This window comes from Seriola aureovittata, chromosome 4, assembly GCF_021018895.1.
Source record: "Seriola aureovittata isolate HTS-2021-v1 ecotype China chromosome 4, ASM2101889v1, whole genome shotgun sequence".
Classification (NCBI taxonomy): Eukaryota; Metazoa; Chordata; class Actinopteri; order Carangiformes; family Carangidae; genus Seriola; species Seriola aureovittata.
This window is the reverse complement of record NC_079367.1, coordinates 19,241,595-19,263,502: the sequence shown is the minus strand read 5'-3', so window position 1 is coordinate 19,263,502 and position 21,908 is coordinate 19,241,595. Positions and strand designations below refer to the sequence as shown.

General features: G+C 38.1%; 2 protein-coding genes across 2 annotated transcripts; both read right to left on the bottom strand.

Annotated features, from left to right (window-relative positions):
* Window positions 1-619: 619 nt before the first annotated feature.
* Window positions 620-5,975, bottom strand: LOC130168060 (extracellular calcium-sensing receptor-like). The gene is made up of 9 exons (XM_056374640.1): window positions 5,851-5,975; window positions 5,262-5,556; window positions 5,011-5,097; window positions 3,363-3,632; window positions 2,715-2,921; window positions 2,323-2,598; window positions 1,833-2,060; window positions 1,623-1,746; window positions 620-1,533 (listed from the first exon to the last, which is right to left on the bottom strand). Exons 1-9 carry the CDS (start codon window positions 5,958-5,960, stop codon window positions 620-622), a joined length of 2,511 nt encoding a protein of 836 aa, XP_056230615.1. The 5' UTR covers window positions 5,961-5,975.
* A 1,507-nt stretch (window positions 5,976-7,482) lies between these two features.
* Window positions 7,483-20,702, bottom strand: LOC130167740 (extracellular calcium-sensing receptor-like). Its single transcript, XM_056374219.1, has 19 exons — window positions 20,110-20,702; window positions 19,515-19,809; window positions 19,275-19,361; window positions 18,806-19,075; window positions 18,047-18,253; window positions 17,664-17,939; window positions 17,157-17,384; window positions 16,937-17,060; window positions 15,931-16,843; window positions 14,248-14,309; window positions 11,821-12,094; window positions 11,286-11,580; window positions 11,034-11,120; window positions 10,563-10,832; window positions 9,829-10,035; window positions 9,450-9,725; window positions 8,788-9,015; window positions 8,581-8,704; window positions 7,483-8,486 (listed from the first exon to the last, which is right to left on the bottom strand). The coding sequence occupies exons 1-19, from the start codon at window positions 20,394-20,396 to the stop codon at window positions 7,573-7,575; spliced, it is 5,424 nt and encodes a 1,807-aa protein (XP_056230194.1). The 5' UTR covers window positions 20,397-20,702; the 3' UTR covers window positions 7,483-7,572.
* Window positions 20,703-21,908: the final 1,206 nt, after the last annotated feature.

Below are 21,908 nucleotides of genomic sequence, written 5' to 3'. Positions count from 1 at the left end.
GAGAGATGATCTCAGGGTAGATGCACTGGCATATCTCTGGTCTCCAGGCCAGCTAGATGTTTTCCCCCTTTCAGCCTTTTTCCACCGTTCTTGCAGAGAATGAGGACAGAGAACGAGTGATTCTGGTGGCACCAAACTAGCCACAAAAAATATATTGTTTTGATATTAAGAGGTCCAAAAGTTAATAGTGCTTATATAATCCTCTAGAGTGAATTCCAGCCAAGGATAACTTGAATAGTTCCTGCTACTGCTCCCTCTGCAGTTTGTCATATCTGGTGAATGTAGCTTCCTCTGTTATAGTCCTTTCTAAGTATCAGTAACAGTGTTAGGAGTAATACTTTTGTATCACTGAGGGATGGAAAGATGCATACTAAAGACAAATACAACGCGAGTATAGCCTATAAGATGTTTAAGTTTATCACTACTAGCAAGACATTCACGAGCAAATTGTTCAAACAGTTAGTAACAAAATAGTAATAATACATTGATAAAATATACAATGATAAAAGTCAGTTATTAACACTTCTTTATTACCTTTAGTTTCATGTGGTGATAATAACTGTTGATTGCAAAATACAGAGGATCATAATTTCTGATAGATTTATTCTTAGCGCTAATTTTATGACTTCCTTTTTTCTCGACCCATAATAGCTTTCTTTGTATTTTTCTCTGGTCTCAGGAGTATAATGTAACATTTGGGTCCAAACAGCGCCACCAAGAGGCCAAAACTGGAGGCCAGGATGGCAAATACTTCCACTGCATCTGCATACTTTCCTGGAGAATTGACATAAGCAGGGACAAAGGCCACCCACACAGCACAGAAGATCAGCATGCTGAAAGTGATGAATTTGGCCTCATTGAAGTTGTCTGGAAGATTCCTTGCCAGAAAAGCTAACAGGAAGCTGAGGATAGCCAGGAAGCCAATATACCCAAGTAACACTGCAAAACCAATTGTGGAGCCAACTACACACTCATAAACTATCTTGTCATTGTGGTATTCAGTGTTTTTATGAGGAGCTGTTGAGGCAGAGACAAGCCAGGCAGTACAGATTGCTGCTTGAATGCATGTAAGCACCAGAACCGTCCCTCTCTGCTGCACAGCACCAAACCACCTCAGACTGGCTCCACCTCCTGGCTTGGAGGCCTTGAACACAGCCAGAACCACCATGGTTTTCACGAGGATGCATGAGACACAAAGCACAAAACTGATCCCAAATGCTGCATGTCTCAGCTGGCATGTCCACAGTCTGGGACGACCGATAAACAGCAGTGAACACAGGAAACATAGTTTAAGAGACACCAAGAGCAGGAAACTGAGTTCTGAATTGTTGGCACGCACCATGGGTGTGCTGCGATGATAGATGAAGATGCCCAGAACAACAGCACAGATAAATGTGCCCAGCAATGAAGTTGTTGTCAAACAAATTCCCAGAGGCTCATGGTAGGAGAGGAACTCTGTTTTCTTAGGAACACAGTGGTCACGCTGGGGGCTGGACCAGAAATCCTCTGGACAACTGGTGCACTTCATGGAGTCTGAAAAACAGGAGAAGATGGTGAGATACATACTTACTGTATATGATATCCTTAAAATAAAGTAAAAACATTGAAACATGAACACCCACCAGTGCTATTGCTGATCTTTCCCTCAGAACAAGGGATGCAGTCAAAACAACACTCAGGTTCCCCCTTCTTTCTGGCCATGCGGGTACCAGGAGGACAGCTCTCACTGCACACTGACCGGGGGGGCTGTACAGAGAAAAATATGTTGATCTATATCATTACATTCAGCTAAAATCTACAGTCCAAAAAAGGAGAGAAAAATCAAAAGTAACCTCTTTTGATTCAAAGTTCCAGAAGATTTTATCTTCATCAAGTGTGAGTTCTTCACCTTTGAAGACTGATTTCTTAACCTCACCCACATTCTGAACTTTAATTCTTCCATCAGGGAGCCACAGCCAGTTCATGATATCATAGATTGGAGAGGCATCACCATTCTCATCAAATGACACTTGATCACCAAATGGTGTGGTGAAGTTGACCATTTGCAAATAATGTAGAAGCTACATATGGATAATAGAAACAAAACAAACAACATCAAGAAGAAAAATGTGTGAAAGTCATAACTGAAATATGAAATCGCATTTTGTCCAGCTATGTCTAGTATTAAATACAGTATAATAATTAATATAAATTAATAGCCAGTGGATGAATGTAACATGTCTTCTTCATGATGTTCTATACTCACAAAACCATATTTAGTTCCTCATGATGTGGTAGCTGTTTTGAATACATAAACAGGTTGAGTGTAAATTTATATCTCACCTGCCATGGCTCCAGTGTTTTCAGTGTAGCACAGCTGTGCTCGCTGAAAGGCCCTCTCCCTGGCTCACACTGAAGTATGTTATCAAGGGCATATGCCAGAGCATACACAGCCTTATAAACATTGTACTCTGGCCTGAGGTTAGAAAGATCCAAAAACTCAGTCTCAACATTTCCAATATCTTCATCTCCAGTGCATGATGTTCCTCCAACTTCTATCCAACCTGCTGGAGGTGGTGCAAATCTACACTGAAATGTGTATTCCCAAAACTGCCTCACCTGAAATATATTAAAGTATTAACATGGGTATTAACATTAGTATCAACATATTCACATTGACATTATAGTATATTGTTATTGCATATTTAAATCAGATGGTGTCATTAAATCCTTACCATACTATTTCCATAGCTGTTGTTGTGGTGTAGGTCAGGACGTATTTGTAACAGAAATGCCCTGAGTCCTGGTATTTCTCCTCGGCGGATGGCAATGCCCAGTGTCCCACTCAGGTACGGCATGAGGTGGGGGGTCTGGAGCACAGCAGCAGATGTCCAGGCTTCACTTGCAATCCACTGCAGGCCTGTCACATTCTGCCGCACCACCTATGCATTATATAATTCAGACTTTTGTTAAAACAGTGCAATATACTTTATAGAAAATATTGTCTACCAAGATTTCATTGTTTGACTGTCAAATGTTGGCCAAATATGAAGTGCAATACGCTCAGTTTAAACAAGCTTCAGTTTTTTGTAAGCTTCACTGTGTAACATAACCAATTAAATCCAATTATTAGAATAATTTAATATCCTTTTAATTGTCTTGACTGGTCCATTCATGCTTGTTCATTCTTGTAACCAACAAGTGTATTGAAATATTTAAAGAATTATCAACAAGTTGAAACGTTTGACACACTCTATACATTTTCAACATTATCAGCTGGATTTGATTAGTTTAAGATTCAGTTTACACCAACAAACAAACAAAGAAAAAAAAAATCAATATTATCATGGATTTCTGAAATTATATTATATTTGAATTCCAACCTCTTCCATTAGTTGAATCATGTGTATCTCGTGTGCAAACACAATGACAACCCGTGCTGTTGATGTCTTTATCAAATATACAATCCTCTTGAGTTCACTTGGGTCACTGTCCCAGGGCAACACTTCTAGGTAGGCCAGACAACCTCCACCAGACTGAGCCAGGTCAGACTGCAAGGACTGGGCAACATGGAGTCCATAATCATCATCACTGACCAGCAGACCAACCCATGTCCAGCCAAAGTGTTTTAGAATCTGAATCATAGCATACACCTGTATGGATATGTGATAGTGGAGAGATTGGAAGACAGATTAGTAAATTCTTTTAAGATTACATATTATATGGGGAACCATGTGTTACAGAAATAGTAATAAAGCATTTCATTAATTGATAACTGATATTGTACAATAAAAATGGGCACTAATAAATTTGCTTACACATTAAACTTTTAATCTACAACTAAGTAGTAGTATAAGTATAAAAATAATTTACAAATCGAATATTAATCCATCAATAAATAGTCGGAATTAAGAAGGGGTTTACAATAATAACATAAAACAGTCAATAAGTATATACTTTAAAAAATTAATTAATTCATAAATAAATTATGGAATTTAAAATCTATTTGAAAATGCATTTTAAAATGAGAAATCATGAACTGGATTTATAAATTAAATCATGAATATAGATTTTAATCAGGCATTTAAAAGGACAATTTCCTTTCCAATTTACATTCCCATTTTCCCTATAACCTATTAAATTTGTTTAGTTATTTAACTTCTCCTTTTAGCCTCTCCATGACACATTTTTCTTTGCACGGGTGAAATTAGGTAAAACAATACAAATTCAGGCTGTAACAAGCTCTCTGATTGGCCATCACCTTTCAAGCCATCTACAGACATATGACATGGATGTGGGAAGGGAACAATCAAGGTGGGTGCCAAAGTTGAGGGTGTACTACTGGTGCAACACTCTCCATTTCACTGGCAATGTCACTTAAAATTCTTGATATATCAGTGTTGGACATTTTGAGGAAGTGAAAGTGAAGTAAAATGTCCTGGTGCAAACACATACACTTCCTAAAAGGGTCTTGGTGCCTAAATGAAAAGATAGCAAGGGTATGAGGCAGGTGTGGCTCTCTAACCAGTCAGATGGCGTGTTACATCCCATGGCTAATTTGTATTGTTTTACCTTGTTTTACCTTGTTTTACCAGCGCAAGGCCCAAAGTGTTTTGTAAACCCCCTCTGAATTTGAACTATTTACTGCTTAATATTTCATTTGTAACTTCTTTACATAATGCTCATTAAAATATCAAAACATGAATTACTTTGTAATTTAAACTATATAGATTAATACATTTCTTTGCAAATTAATTTATTAGAGTATTATTATTGCACAATTAGTTTTAATTAATTAAATGCTTTATAACTAATTCTTTGACACTCTTGTACTGCCATAATATACGTCTTACTTCAGTTATTGTAATTTGTATAAACTGTATTACTTATTTAAGTTTCACAATTGAATCACAGTTAATTACTTCCATTACAGTTCAGACATTTTCTTTCATTAGGGAAATTTTTCACCAGCTTGCTGAACTGCTTGTGAAACACATTTTGAAGTGCTTAATTTTGCAAATGGAGTTTCACCTGAAAAGCATCACTTGGAATTGTTCTAAAGAAAGATGGAAACCTTTGCCGATCACTCAGGCAGGAACATGTGGCAAAATAACTCACCTATAAAGAAAAATACAGAATGCATTTAAGTCACTCATTTCATACTCATCAGACCCAGTCAAAATATTTTCATATGACAAAATGATATCACTTTTAAAGACTAAATCAATTCAAATGTACATTAAAAATACAACAATTCAAAACATAGAGGATAGGAAACTTACAGTTGGTATTTTGTATAAACCTAGCACATTGGAAATGGCGATTGAGAATGTTGAATAGTGATCACCCACAATCCCCAGAACTGGGGGGGTCCCCAAACAATTGTCCTGAAGCAGAAACTGGTCTACTTGACCACTGGCCAATGATAGTGCACCACTGAATCCAATAATAAGTGCACCACAGTTATCATAAAGACTGTATCCAAGAGTCAGATTAGGTAGCAGGTTGGAGTTCTTGTTGATCTCATCAATAGCAAAGGCCATGGTCATGGCATGTCTGAACCCTAGAGTGTCAAAGCTAACATACAAGATATCACTGTTAATCACTAGAAAGTAATTTATCATTGTGAGAACTGTGAGATACATATACAGAAATGGGCCTATGTTAATAACATTTTACACAGTCAAATTATATTCTTTTTACAGCTCTCTTTTAATATTTTAAAAGTATCACAGTATTACTGAATTTTACATTGCTCACATTTCATAAGCATTTCAGCACAGTGACATTTTCTTCCCGGCCTGAATACTATCAGCAGAAAGAATAATTTCCACATGCTCATACTGTCTGTTGCATGTATGTGAAACTTACCCTTTGCAGCTGGGCTGTTGTGGCTCTGAGGTAAATGTCCACTCAGGGAAGACAGAGGTGTAGTGGACCTCAAAAAGCCCACCCAGAACCACATCGCCAGGTTTGTGCATTCCATTCAGATGAAACTTTCTCCGTAATTTACAAGATGAGGGAGGAGAGGAAGACACAGAGCATAAAGAGGGAGAACAGCAAAAGACCAACGTAAGGCAGACACACAAGAGCAAATATGAGTCCAGAAAACCCCCCATAACTTCTCTCCTCCCTTCACACCTTTTTCTATTCTTCACGCAAGGGTTCTTGGTTTTATGTGCAGGACTATGCCACCCCTTTGCATGCTTTCTGTCATTGTTAAATCTTTCCACCCATCCGGGCATGCTCTATGAGGGCAAGACACAACACACACATCAACAATTATGTTTGTATAACATATAAGAAAATAATATAAATGTTTTGCCAGTGTTTAAGCAAATATAAGCCGTGAACCAAAACATATATATTTAACAAATTTCTATGTTTATCTTTTGTTGTCTTTTGTTGTTTCCTATTAGAAAATTAAAGCCCATCTTTTTGATTATTTATTTTTCTTGATATGACACATCCCATGATTTAAATATGTCAGGACTGGTATAATTCTGCCAATAGAGCATTTCCTGTAACTATGGTATGGTACAGTGTAGCTATAATGAATTCAGACAAATTGCATAATTTCAAGAGACACTTTACTATTTGGAAATTTTGAAAAATAGTTGTGGCTGACATATACCTTTGGCACCTACTGGACAGCATGCTTACTCAATTTGTTAATCGAGACCAAATGGGCTTTAGGAATCAAAGGTTATTGATTTACGAGACCCTTAAAACCACCAACCTAGACCTATGCCAATATTCTTTCTTTTTTTCAGATATTTGATAGTATTGTGTAAAGATAATTATTTCAAATGCTTAGCAACTTTTATATGATTTTATTAGGTACTTCAGAGTACATCAAAAGTGAAGCTCGTTGTAAGTGGGACATCCTCAAAGGTTTTCTGCACGGAGAGAAAAACCTAACAAGCCTGTCCCATCTCTCTGTTACTATATGTTCATATAGAAGTGCCACTTTCAGAAGCTGGAACTCACAATATTACTACCGATCTGCGGTCAAATATTCCAAAACTTGCATGAAATGCAGATGATATGTTGCTGTTTCTCTAAAAACCAAAACGTATTACAAGTTATCACAAAGAGGGTGCAATGTTAAGCTGATTTTTTCAGGTGGTAATGTAAGCTCAACTTAAAAAATGAAGCTACTTTGTATATTATGGTGATTAAAACTGTCCTCCAAATCCAATTCAAATAAATATTTTTGTTAAAAGCATGGACTTTTCTGTTGCTGCCTGCGGCTGTTTCTCTTACTTTGGGGAATTTGTCAGGAATCATTTTGAAGAACTAAAACAGTCACATAAATAGTCAGGTGGGAACTTAGGAAAAGGTCTTTAAATGTGTTAAATCTATATTATATATATTATAATATTGTCAATAATAAAGAATCTGTTTTGTCCAAACATTTCTTTATTTCTTGCAGTTTCATCTAAGTTTATTCTTTAGAGGGAAAAAAGTCAGAAAGCATAAAGAAATATACTCACTTTTTATACAATGATCATTTCAAGGGCAGATCACAAATAAATTAATGCAAAATATACAAGTTCAGACCAGTTCATCATTTTACTGCATCTTGTGCTTTTATGACTTAGTAGTTCCTCGACCCATAATAGCTTTCTTTGTGTTTCTCTCTGGTCTCAGTAGGATTATGTAACATTTGGGTCCAAACAGCGCCACCAAGAGGCCAAAACTAGAGGCCAGGATGGCAAATACCTCCACTGCATCTGCATATTTACCTGGGGAGTTGACATAAGCAGGGACAAAGGCCACCCACACAGCACAGAAGATCAGCATGCTGAAAGTGATGAATTTGGCCTCATTGAAGTTGTCTGGAAGATTTCTTGCCAGAAAAGCTAGCAAGAAACTAAGTATAGCCAGTAAACCAATATAACCAAGTAACACTGCAAAACCGATCGTGGAGCCAACTACACACTCATAAACTATCTTGTCATTGTGGTATTCAGTGTTTTTATGAGGTGCTGGTGAGGCAGAAACAATCCAACAAGTGCAGATTGCTGCTTGAATGCATGTCAGCACCAGAACTGTCCCTCTCTGCTGCACAGCACCAAACCACTTCAGACTGGCTCCACCTCCTGGCTTAGAGGCCTTGAACACAGCCAGAACCACCATGGTTTTAACCAGGATGCATGAGACACAAAGCACAAAGCTGATCCCAAATGCTGCATGTCTCAGCTGGCATGTCCACAGTCTTGGTCGGCCGATAAACAGCAGTGAACACAGGAAACATAGTTTAAGAGACACCAAGAGCAGGAAACTGAGTTCTGAATTGTTGGCACGCACCATGGGTGTGCTGCGATGATAGATGAAGATGCCCAGAACAACAGCACAGATAAATGTGCCCAGCAATGAAGTTGTTGTCAAACAAATTCCCAGAGGCTCATGGTAGGAGAGGAACTCTGCTTTCTTGGGGACACAGTGGTCACGCTGGGGGTTGGACCAGAAATCCTCTGGACAACTGGTGCACTTCATGGAGTCTGAAAAAGAGGAGAAGATGGAGAAATACATTCCTGCTATGAAGTATATAAACTCCCCTGAGTAAACTAAAAATATTAAAACATGAACACTCACCACTTTTATTGCTGATCTTTCCCTCAGAACAAGGGATGCAGTCAAAACAACACTCAGGTTCCCCCTTCTTTCTGGCCATGCGGGTACCAGGAGGACAACTCTCACTGCACACTGACCGGGGGGGCTGTAGGATGTCATTCAGTGTTATTTTACACTGGTAAGAATTACAGTCCAAAAAAGAGAGATGTCTGAAAAATTAGAAGTAACCTCTTTTGAGTCAAAGTTCCAGAAGATTTTATCTTCATCAAGTGTGAGTTCTTCACCTTTGAAGGCGGATTTTTTAACCTCTCCCACATTCTGAACTGTAATTCGTCCATCGGGGAGCCACTGCCAGTTCATGATATCATAGATTGGAGAGGCATCACCATTCTCATCAAATGACACTTGATCACCAAATGATGTGGTGAAGTTGACCATTTGCAAATAATGTACAAGCTAAACATGGATGACAGAAATAAAAGGCAGTAAGGCAGGTGACAGACTCCTTTCAAACAGAAGTTTGTCCCACTTTGCACCAAAATCATAGCACTTTCATCTTTCTAAATTTTTTTTTTTTTTTTGTTTTTGTTTTTGTTGTTAAGTATTGAGACACCCTGAAATTCAGGTTATTGTTTTGTCTGACTGGTTTAATGATACTTCTCAGTCATCACTGTCAGAAAACAAAATTGGAACGTGTTAATTCTGCTACTTTTAGTATCAAATATTATATAATAAACATTTCACATTTGAAAGAAAAATAATTAAATGAATAGCTAGTGTGTCAATACCATTATTACATAATGTGTATTTTACTAACCTAAACTCACAAAATGTATTCAGTGTATTCAGTTAAGTACTCCAAAGAAGTGGAGTGTACATTTATATCTCACCTGCCATGGCTCCAGTGTTTGCAATGTAGCACAGCTGTGCCCGCTGAAAGGCCCTCTCCCTGGCTCACACTTAAGTATGTTATCAAGGGCATACGCCAGAGCATACACAGCCTTATACACATTGTACTCTGGCCTGAGGTTGGAAAGATCCATGAACTCAGTCTCCACATTCTCTAGATCTTCATCTCCAGTGCATAATGCTCCTCCAGCTTCTATCCAACCTGCTGGAGGTGGTGCAAATCTACACTGAAATATGTATTCCCAAAACTGCCTCACCTGAAATGCATTAAAAACTCATTGTTAAAAAGAAATTACGGTGTAATTTTGATCATTATTATTATTATTTATTTTAGATCTAATTGAAAGATTCAACTCTTACGATGTTATTTCCATAGCTGTCGCTGTCATATTGGTCGGGATGTATTTGTAAGAGGAATTCCCTGATGCCTGGTATTTCTCCTCGACGGATGGCAATGCCCAGTGTCCCGCTCAGGTACGGCATGAGACGGGGGGTCTGGAGCACAGCAGCTGCTGTCCAGGCTTCACTTGCAATCCACTGATGGCCTGTCACATCCTGCCGCACCACCTGTGCATTGTATTATATGAAATATATTTTTCAGACTTCTGCAGTACATTTCACTGTTTTGTTGAAAATATTAATTTGTCCACCACAATTTCAATTTTGAAGCGAGTCAAAGAAGCAACACAATTTTTTTCATGCATCATGGGTGGGTTGAATTTTCTCAAAGTGCAAAACAGTACGTCACAACAAATTTCATTTTGTTGTAAGGTAACTGGTGCTTTTGTGCTTGCACCCATAAATGATTGAAATAGTTCAAGCAATGTTTTCATCCAGCTGAAACTTCAGGTAACATTACCAGACATTTTCAAACATTTTGACCTGATGAAGATTCAACTGGATCTGAAATTTGCTGTTGTAGAAAACTGTGTTTGTTTGACACTGATTATAAATTAGAGGATTTTGGTTAGCGAATGTTGACTCAGACAAACAAATAAAGAAACAAACAAATTAAATCATCATGTTACATTTCTTAAATCAAGAAATCAAACAATCAGTGCATTTTATAAATTACAGGCTATTTGAATTCCAACCTCTTCCATTAGTTGAATCATGTGCATCTCATGTGCAAACACCATGACTACACGAGCTGTTGATGTCTTTATCAAATATACAATCCTCTTGAGTTCACTTGGGTCACTGTCCCAGGGCAACACTTCTAGGTAGGCCAGACAACCTCCACCAGACTGAGCCAGGTCAGACTGCAAGGACTGGGCAACATGGAGTCCATAATCATCATCACTGACCAGCAGACCAACCCATGTCCAGCCAAAGTGTTTTAGAATCTGAATCATAGCACGCACCTACAGTATGTGGATACAATGGTGAGAAAGGATTTAGTGCACACACTTGTATATTCTTTTAAAATAAAATGTAAGACTAACTTCAATTAATGTAACCTGTATAAATTATATGACAAATACATTTAATAATAGAATCACATTAGTTTATCTCATCAGGAAAAGGTTTGTGTCGTCAGGGATAACTTGGTAATAGTGTTTCACCTGAAAAGCATCACTTGGAATTGTTCTAAAGAAGGAAGGAAATCTTTGCCGATCAGTAAGACAGGAACATGTGGCAAAATAACTCACCTATAAAGAAACATGCAGAATGAATTTATATTACTTTTCTCATGCAAGTGAAACCCAGTCAAAATATTTTCATATTTCATCAATGTATCACATGAACTACGACACTTATTCAAATACAGAATCTAAAAGTACAACAATTCACAAGATAGAAGATAGGAAACTCACAATTGGCAGCTTGAATAAACCTAGCACATTGGAGATTGCAATAGAAAATGTTGAGAAGGAATCACCCACAATGCCCAGAACTGGAGGGCTCCCTAAACAGTTCTCCTGAAGCAGAAACTGCTCCTCTCGACCACTGGCCAGTGATAGGGCACCACTGAATCCAATAATAAGTGCACCACAGTTATCATAGAGACTGTATCCAAGAGTCACATTATGTAGAAGATTGGAGTTCTTGTTGATTTCATCAATAGCAAAGGCCATGGTCATGGCATGTCTGAACCCTAGAATGTCAAAGCTAACATACAAGATATAACTGTTAATCACTAAAATGTATATTTTACTTTGTGAACTGTGATATATATATATATATGTACACATTTATAAATTGGACCAATGCTTATAACATTTTAGACATTTTTAAAAGTATCAGCATAATTGTCACCAAATGTAACATTACACTTACTTCATAAGCATTTCAAAACAGACATTTTCTTCTTCACTATAAATACTATCAGCAGAAGTGTGTGAAACTCACCCTTTGCAGCTGGGCTGTTGTGGCTCTGAGGTAAATGTCAACTCAGGGAAGATAGAGGTGTAGTGGACCTCAAACAACCCACCCAGAACCACATCGCCAGGCTTGTGCATTCCATTCAGATGAAACTTTCTCCATAATTTACAAGATGAGGGAGGAGAGGAAGACACGGAGCATAAAGAGGGAGAGGAGCAAAAAAACATGATAAGGTAGACACACAAGAGCAAATATGAGTCAGGAACCCCCCCCATAACTTCTCTCCTCCCTTTACACCTTTCTAATCTTCATGCAAGGGTTCTTGGTTTTATATGCAGGGTCTATGTCATCCCGTTTGCATGCTTTCTGTCATTGTTTAATCTTTCATAACACCAATCAGGGCATGCGCTATGAGGACAGGGCACAGCACACACATAAACTTACTTATGTTTGTAAAATATGTTTACATAATGTAAATGTTTTGCCATATCATAAAGTTATTCAAAAAGTATAAGGCATGAACTAAATCATATATTTTGTAAATTATTTTGATGTTTATCTTCTTTTGTTTTTCCATTGGAAATATTTTTTTTAATTAATCAAATACATTATAAGGGGATTATTTGTCATTTTAGTCCCCTTCTCTCAGGTTAGCAAGATTCATTTTCTCTCCTATTTCACTTTTATTTTCATTCCTTTCGTATTGCATTTTGTCAATAAAACTTGATATACTGTTGGGCATTTTGAAAGTGCAACAGCTTATCAGTTATTGATTATCAGAAATCAATATCATATAATAACGTTAATTGATATTCAAGTTCCTTGGGGTACCCATGTAAAATATGAAAGGATAGCCAATTCACTGATTCAGTCTGAAAGAACTATCAATTTGCAACTCGGATTAATCGCATTGTCACCTCAAATCTGTTTCCATTAAGCATCAGGCAGAGCTTTTCTCATTGCATCATTTCCCAAAAGAGGCAAAACTTGCAATACTTACATGTGAATTATTTCACTATCTGTACAGGAACACTGACTGCTATGAAACATTTCTCTATTAAATGACTCAAAAATATATTCTGAATGTACCCACAAAAGGTCCCCAATCTTAAGAGATTCAGGGAAATGAAGACATACACATGAATTCAATGACACCTTTTGCTTTCCATACAGTGTTTCAAATTGTTTGTTTCAGTTTCTCAAATCTTCATAATCACTCTGTTATAATAATCTCCTTACATAGTAAGAACTTGAGTGTAACAAGGATTAACCAGAAATAACATGTTGTCCTTTGGCCCCGGAACTAGCAGCATTATCTAAAAACAAAAAACAAAAAAAAAAAAAACATACAGACACTACTTTTCTTGTCAAGAGACATCTACTTTGCCCTGAACGTTTTAGTCTTCCACACTGGATCATGGAGATATACCTGCATAGAGGCTTGCATATTGTGGCAGATCATAAAGTATACATTTTCCTTTTCACATTGTAACATCAAATATTGGTTTCCTGCCCTGCAATACTCTTTTCAGTCCAACTGCATTTTCTACTGTAACCTAACGCTAGTACAAAATCACAACTGTGCTGTTTATTGTGGACAGCTGAGATGAAGCAAAACACATAACTTTTTTTCAACATAATTTTGTTCTTGTGCTAGAATCTCCATTTTATGAGAGTGGTCGTCTGTGGTCGATTGTGATCATGTTAAGCATAGGCTACTAGGGCTGAATGATTAATCGCATTTGGGATAATATCGCAATATGATAAAACAAGATTTTCTAACCGCAAAGGCACTGATTACACTCTGGTCACGTGATATGCAAACAAGAGTAGAGCAGTCGGCTAAAACAGGGAGCAACAACTTGGCACGCTACACTTTGACCTGTTGTACAATGGCCCCAGGCTCAACAGAACCTGGCACTGCAGAAACTTTAGTGTCAAAGAAGAGCAGTACGTCGGTTGTATGGAACTATTTTGGCTTTAAAAAAGAAGAAGATGCTCACAGCTTCAGGTATTGTGCAGTTTTACATTTTTATAAGAAATAAAAATATGTCATTCTTATCAATTCATGCATCATCTAATTTCATCATGACATATAGGACTGGCCTACAGGAAAGAACTGTTTATGTTTAATCTATCTAATATTAATTTAGTCATATTATGGAATGATTTATTACTTGTGTTTGTTCAATAATACAGAAGATAAGGAACTAAAAATGAATTGCATATTAAATTGCAATTGTAATATTGGTAAAAAAAAAATCGCAAAATTTTCCCAAATTTTTCAGCCCTATAGGCTACTATCCAACATCAGAATTGTCAACATCGGGCTGAGCTTGACAACTCAGTAGCAACATACGGTACATTAACCAATAATAGCACCACGACTGTCTCAGCTCATTGTTTGGAGACGACTGCAAAAGCCAACATATAGCCAATGGAATGGCTGCTTACGGGCCTCTTCAATGTTCTCCTGAAGTCCAACCTGACCAAAGGGATCAATAAGGTCGATCCCACTGCAGAGCAACGATAGGCTCTTGATAAAGAAAAAAAACTACGGATTTATGTGGTAACAAGGGCATAGAGGTTTGGTCGCAACATTGGTAGGGATGCAACAAACCTGCCACCCCTCCAAAACAAAGAGAACTTTTGAATGCTGTCAAGGAAATGGGATAATAACATATAAGATCTGAATTTACATTCAGACATGTATTTATATCTAAATAAAACTATACAGTATCAAATCAAAGACTGCAACTTTAGGATATTATCATGTGTTATAAGAACTTACAAGTTAACATCAGAATAGGTGAACTATGGTTATGTTGAATATAAGTTAGTAATTTACAATGAAATGTCTTTTCAGCAACAGTAGTTAGTGGCCGTTAAGTGTAGTGTCTCATGTCCAGTCTCTGGAGTTTCTGTTATTGGTAGAGTCTATTGCTGCTCTGTCTGAACAATAAATGAATAATTGAGTGCCTAAATATCTGCTGTGCATTTAAACTTAAACTAGTTCTGCTTCAACACGCAGAGCTCTCTGCTCCTGTTAGCAACTTTCACTAATTCAGCAGTTGTTTACATGCTATTTAGATGCTAGTTACTTTAGCTTAGCAGTTAGCGATAGCTTCTCTCCCTTTCTCTTGCTCGGTGGGTCTTAAACTAACAGATGAACTTGTTCATCAGAGTGCGGTGTTGTTGTAACTTCAGTGTGGAGGACTGTGATGTTTATTACATCTTCAGTGATGTCTGCTCTTATTTGAACACACAGCTCCGCTCGTTAACCGGAGATGCTCTCTCACAGCAGCCTTCAGCGTGATAGGCTATTACTCATGACTTCTTACCAATCAGATGGTGCTGTGGGTGGCACATTGCTCTAGATTACAGAGTGGAAACTACAGAGAGACAGGAACCTAGATCAGAGACAGGCAGCTGCATCAGAGCCAAAGTACCGCATTTCAAAAATGTATTTATTTTACTGATTATCGGTTAGCCTAGAGTGCCTAGAGCCAAGGTCGCAAAGGAATGATCTAATATGACTACACTCCAAACATAGTGCAAACAAGTTCACTCAAATATTGGTAGGGACAATTCTGTCTTCTCAAAATATTGGTAAGGACATGTCCCTACTGTCCATATGCAAACCTACGCCCTTGCGTGGTAATGCAAGTACATCCTAGTAGCATATCCAATATTTTCAGAATTGGTGGCAGGCTTTTCAGTTTTTTTAAATTAATAAATTAAGTTATTTATTTATTTTTTGGTAGCTATTCTAAATGCTAAAGGACAAGTAGCCTTCTAAAAACAAGAATTAGTAGAAGTAGTTTGAGTCAGTTTCATTTCAGCTTTGAGTTTTAGTCAGGTGGGAATTGAGGCAAAGACCTTTAAGTTTATTAAATCTTATGGAATGTTATCAGGCAATAAATTGACAATAATAAATAATCGGTTTTATGCATGAACATTTCTTTATTGCTTGCAGATTCATCTAAGCTTATTCTTTACAGAGAAACATTTCTGAAGTTAAAAATAATTTTTGTTATTTGTTATATATTGATCATTTCAAGGGCAGATCACTAATGAATTAATGCAAAATAGATGTTGGTTCAGACCAGTTGATCATTTAACTGTATCTGGTGATTTTATGACTTAGGGGTTCCTCTACCCATAATGGCGTTCTTTGTGTTTCTCTCTGGTCTTAGTAGGATGATGTAACATTTGGGTCCAAACAGCGCCACCAAGAGGCCAAAACTAGAGGCCAGGATGGCAAATACCTCCACTGCATCTGCATATTTGCCTGGGGAGTTGACATAAGCAGGGACAAAGGCGACCCACACAGCACCGAAGATCAGCATGCTGAAAGTGATGAATTTGGCCTCATTGAAGTTGTCTGGAAGATTTCTTGCCAGAAAAGCTAACAGGAAGCTGAGGATAGCCAGTAAGCCAATATAACCAAGTAACACTGCAAAACCGATCGTGGAGCCAACTACACACTCATAAACTATCTTGTCATTGTGGTATTGAGAGTTTTTATGAGGTGCTGGTGAGGAAGAGACAATCCAACAAGTGCAGATTGCTGCTTGAATGCATGTAAGTGCCAGAACCGTCCCTCTCTGCTGCACAGCACCAAACCACTTCAGACTGGCTCCACCTCCTGGCTTAGAGGCCTTGAACACAGCCAGAACCACCATGGTTTTAACCAGGATGCATGAGACACAAAGCACAAAGCTGATCCCAAATGCTGCATGTCTCAGCTGGCATGTCCACAGTCTGGGTCGGCCGATAAACAGCAGTGAGCACAGGAAACATAGTTTAAGTGACACCAACAGCAAGAAACTGAGTTCTGAATTGTTGGCACGCACCATTGGTGTGCTGCGATGATAGATGAAGATGCCCAGAACAACAGCACAGATAAATGTGCCCAGCAATGAAGTTGTTGTCAAACAAATACCCAGAGGCTCATGGTAGGAGAGGAACTCTGCTTTCTTGGGAACACAGTGGTCATGCTGGGGGTTGGACCAGAAATCCTCTGGGCAACTTGTGCACTCCATGGAGTCTTAAATACAGAGGAAATGGTGAAATACATTCATGCTATGAAGTATATAAAATCCTTTGAGTAAAATAAAAATATTAAAACATGAACACTCACCACTTTTATTGCTGATCTTTCCCTCAGAACAAGGGATGCAGTCAAAACAACACTCAGGTTCCCCCTTCTTTCTGGCCATGCGGGTACCAGGAGGACAGCTCTCACTGCACACTGACCGGGGGGGCTGTCAGGACAAAAATAAATATGTCATTATGTGTTATTTTACACTTGTAGGAATTACAGTCCAAAAAAGATAGGTGTTGGAAATATTAGAAGTAACCTCTTTGATTTCAAAGTTCCAGAAGATTTTATCTTCATCAAGTGTGAGTTCTTCACCTTTGAAGGCTGATTTCTTAACTTCACCCACATTCTGAACTTTAGTTCGTCCATCTGGGAGCCACAGCCAGTTCATGATATCATAGATTGGTAAGACATCACCATTCTCATCAAATGACACTTGATCACCAAATGATGTGGTGAAGTTGACCATTTGCAAATAATGTACAAGCTAAACATGGATGACAGAAATAAAAAAGACAGTTTGGCAGGTGACAGACTCTGACAGAGATTTATCCCTCTTTGCAACAAAATGATACCATTTTCATCTCTCTACATTTAATTTTTTTTGTTTGTTTTAAGTACTGAGACATCCTGAAATTCAGAATGTTGTTTGGCCTAACTGTTTTAATTCCACTTCACAAAAGTGTACTCATTTAAGTACTTAATGGTATAGCAGCTTTACAAAAAAAAAGAAAAAAAAGAAGTGGAGTGTAAATTCATATCTCACCTGCCATGGCTCCAGTGTTTGCAAAGTAGCACACCTGTTCTCGCTGAAAGGCCCTCTCCCCGGCTCACACTGAAGTATGTTATCAAGAGCATATGCCAGAGCATACACAGCCTTGTAAATATTGTACTCTGGCCTGAGGTTATTAAGATCCAAGAGCTCAGTCTCCACATTCTCTAGATCTTCATCTCCAGTGCATAATGCTCCTCCAGCTTCCATCCAACCTGCTGGAGGTGGTGCAAATCTACACTGAAATGTGTATTCCCAAAACTGCCTCACCTGAAATACAGTATATTAAAATCCCATCATTAACAGAAAATTCAGCATATACTATTGTTATTTATTATGTATTTTATAACAAACTTAGTTTCTAATCTAATTCTTACAAAGTTATTTCCATAGCTGTCATTGTCATATTGGTCAGGACGTATTTGTAACATGAAGTCTCTGAGTCCTGGTATTTCTCCTCGACGGATGGCAATTCCCAGTGTTCCACCCAAATATGGCATGAGGTGGGGGGTCTGGAGCACAGCAGCTGCTGTCCAGGCTTCACTGGCTATCCACTGCCGGCCTGTCACATCCTGCCTCACCACCTGTGCATTGTATTATATGAATTTAATTATTTCGGACTTAAAACAGTGCACAGTATGATGTCCAACATGCACAGTTTAACATGGGTTCTGCATATTGCAACCTAGATTTAAAAAAAAAAAAAAATTATTAAGTGAATTAAAGTAGCAACATTTTTTTAAGCATCGTGGGTGGGTTGAAAATGCAAAACAGTACCTTCGTAAAGCTTCAAACAGTCACAAAAAGCTGTTTGTTGTACGCTTCTCTTTTTAATATAAATCATTTAATGCAATTACTAGAATCATTTATAATTAATTTCAAATATCTCAAGCAATGTTTTCATCCAGCTGAAACTTCAGGTAACATTACCAGACATTTTCAAACATTTTGACCTGATGAAGATTCAACTGGATCTGAAATTTGCTGTTGTAGAAAACTGTGTTTGTTTGACACTGACTATAATTGAGAGGAGTTTGGTTTGTGAATTTTGGCTTCGACAAACAAATAAAGAAGAAAAATAAGTCATGTTACATTTCCTAAAATCATGCATTTTCAAATTATATTTGAATTCCAACCTCTTCCATTAGTGGAATCAGGTGCATGTCGTGTGCAAACACCATGACTACACGAGCTGTTGATGTCTTTATCAAATATACAATCCTCTTGAGTTCACTTGGGTCACTGTCCCAGGGCAACACTTCTAGGTAGGCCAGACAACCTCCACCAGACTGAGCCAGGTCAGACTGCAAGGACTGGGCAACATGGAGTCCATAATCATCATCACTGACCAGCAGACCAACCCATGTCCAGCCAAAGTGTTTTAGAATCTGAATCATAGCACGCACCTACAGTATGTGGATACAATGGTGAGAAAGGATTTAGTGCACACACTTGTATATTCTTTTAAAATAAAATGTAAGACTAACTTCAACTAATGTAACCTGTATAAATTATGACAAATACATTTATTAATAGAATCACATTAATTTATCTCATCAGGAAAAGGTTTGTGTCATCAGGGATAACTTGGTAATAGTGTTTCACCTGAAAAGCATCACTTGGAATTGTTCTAAAGAAGGAAGGAAATCTTTGCCGATCAGTAAGACAGGAACACGTGGCATAATAACTCACCTATAAAGAAACATGCAGAATGCACTCATTACTTTTCTCATGTAAGTCAAACCCAGACAAAATATTTATCTATCACAATAAAATGTGACAATGATTTAATTAAAGAATTTAAGAATAAAAAAAAAATCAAAAGATAGAAGATAGGAAACTCACAATTGGCAGCTTGAATAAACCTAGCACATTGGAGATTGCAATAGTAAATGTTGAGTAGGAATCACCCACAATTCCCAGAACCGGAGGGCTCCCTAAACAGTTCTCCTGAAGCAGAAACTGCTCCTCTCGACCACTGGCCAGTGATAGGGCACCACTGAATCCAATTACAAGTGTGGCACAGTTATCATAGAGACTGTATCCAAGAGTCACATTATGTAGAAGATTGGAGTCCTTGTTGATCTCATCAATAGCAAAGGCCATGGTCATGGCATGTCTGAACCCTAGAATGTCAAAGCTAAAATATAAAATAAAATGGTAATCACTAAAACATTATTTCACTCGGAAAAATGATATATATATATATATATATATATATATATATATCGAGAGAGAGAGAGAGAGAATTTTACCTATATTGACAACATATTACTCACTTGTATCAATTATTTTAAAAGTATCACCATAACTGTCACCAAATGTTACATTACTCACTTTATTAGCATTTCATCATAGTGACATTTTCTTCCTTATCATGAATACACAAAACAGAATTTCCACATGCTCATGCTGTCTGCTGCATGTGCTTGAAACTTACCCTTTGCAGCTGGGCTGTTGTGGCTCTGAGGTAAATGTCCATTCAGGGAAGACAGAGGTGTAGTGGACCTCAAACAGCCCACCCAGAACCACATCACCAGGTTTGTGCATTCCATTCAGATGAAACTTTCTCCGTAATTTACAAGATGAAAGTAGAGAGGAAGACACGGAGCATAAAGAGGAGGACAAGCAAAAAAACAAGATACGGTAGACACACAAAAGCAAATAAATGTCAAGAAAACCCCCCATAACGTCCCTCCTCTCTTCACACTTGTTTCTATTATGCATGTAAGGGTTCTTGGTTTTATATGCAGGGCTATGTCATCCCGTTTGCATGTATTCTGTCATTGTTTAATCTTTCACAACACCCATCAGGGCATGCGCTATGAGGGCAGGACACAACACACACACGCACACACACATATCAACTTAATTATGTTAGTATAACATCTAAAACATATCAGAAAGTTTTGACAAATATAAGGCATAACTCAAATTTTAAATTTTGTAAATTACTTTGATGTTTATCCCATGAAAATGAATGATTTAGAGTCTTAAGTATTTGAAGACATTTTTCAAATATCTGGGGATCGTAATCAATTACATAGCATGAGTCTGTTGTTTTAATCCTTTTCTCAGTTAAGCAAGTTTCATCCTCTTGTTTTTTACTCTTATTTTCATTGCTTTGGTATTACACATTCATGTAATTCTATTTTGTCAATAAAACTTGGTTTATTTATGCTTGTGCGGTAGTTCCACAATGTCTTTTTGTAAAGTGTGGATCATACTCTACGACGTTTTGGACAGGAATGGTGCCACTATGGCAATTTTTGTAGCTATGGTATGGCAAAGCTATGGAACTATCTATCTATCTAACTATGTATCTAACTATGTTTCAATCCCAACGTGTAAAAGTTGCACTTGGTGATCTTCTGTGTATGCAGGTGGGTGCATACAATCCAATATCCATGTGTTATACGCTTATTGTTCTCAACTGAGCAGAGAAAAGCTGAGCGGGTATCCCCTCCAGAGTTTCTGACAGCAGCGAAGAAGGTGCTGCAGTATGGGTGCCGCCAACTTATTCTTCTGGAAATGGAATAGAGGTGTTTGATATCCCAAAGATGCTGTTAATGGGCACATCCCTTTCACAGGGCAGGTTGGGGAATTATGAGTGTATTCTATCAATGGCAGATGAATAGTCCAAGCAGAGGCGTTGGAGGCCATGACAGATTCAAGAGCCGACTCCCAATGCCCTTGGGAAAGGCAGCGGACATTGTAGACCAGGAGGAGGGCGATGAGATGACTACATTGCAACAAGGCCAGAGTGTCCATCTACGTAGTGGGCCACCATAAGTGTCTCTTAAGCAGCGCCAGAGTTCATTTCATTCCTGGATGGGAGCGAAAAGAATCTGGGACAAACAGATGGTTACCAAGGTCTGGCTGATGTTGCTGAGAATCTCATAACGCAGATTAAATATTCCAGGTCGCATCTGCTACCACACAGGTTGGAGGGATAATAGTGTCTGGGCTGGGCTCTGCTTCCTTGTCACACTGGCGAGATAGGGCATCAGGCTTAACATTCTGGGCCCCTGGAGGATAGGTGAGTATGAAATTAAATCTGTTAAACATGAGGCCCAGCAGGCTTGAAAGGAGTTTGTTTGGCAGTTTGGATATAGGCTAGATTGTTATGAGCAGTCCAAACCACAAAAGGCTGTTCTGTGCCAATGCCTCCAAGCGAGTTTCGTTGCCAGCAGCTCAGGATTGCCAACATCATGATTCCTTCTAGCAGGAGAGAGACGA

Excerpts from the sequence above, each read along its gene's own strand:
- LOC130168060 (XM_056374640.1), bottom strand. The coding sequence starts at position 5,960 with ATGCACAAACCTGGCGATGTGGTTCTGGGTGGGCTTTTTGAGGTCCAC. Across the intron at positions 2,061-2,322 it reads AAACACTGGAGCCATGGCAG|CTTCTACATTATTTGCAAAT; the intron begins GTGAGATATAAA and ends ATCCATATGTAG. Across the intron at positions 1,747-1,832 it reads GGAACTTTGAATCAAAAGAG|CCCCCCCGGTCAGTGTGCAG; the intron begins GTTACTTTTGAT and ends TTCTCTGTACAG.
- LOC130167740 (XM_056374219.1), bottom strand. The coding sequence starts at position 20,396 with ATGCATAATAGAAACAAGTGTGAAGAGAGGAGGGACGTTATGGGGGGT. Across the intron at positions 19,810-20,109 it reads CAACAGCCCAGCTGCAAAGG|CTTTGACATTCTAGGGTTCA; the intron begins GTAAGTTTCAAG and ends TTTATATTTTAG. Across the intron at positions 17,940-18,046 it reads ACAGCTATGGAAATAACTTT|GTGAGGCAGTTTTGGGAATA; the intron begins GTAAGAATTAGA and ends ACTGTATTTCAG.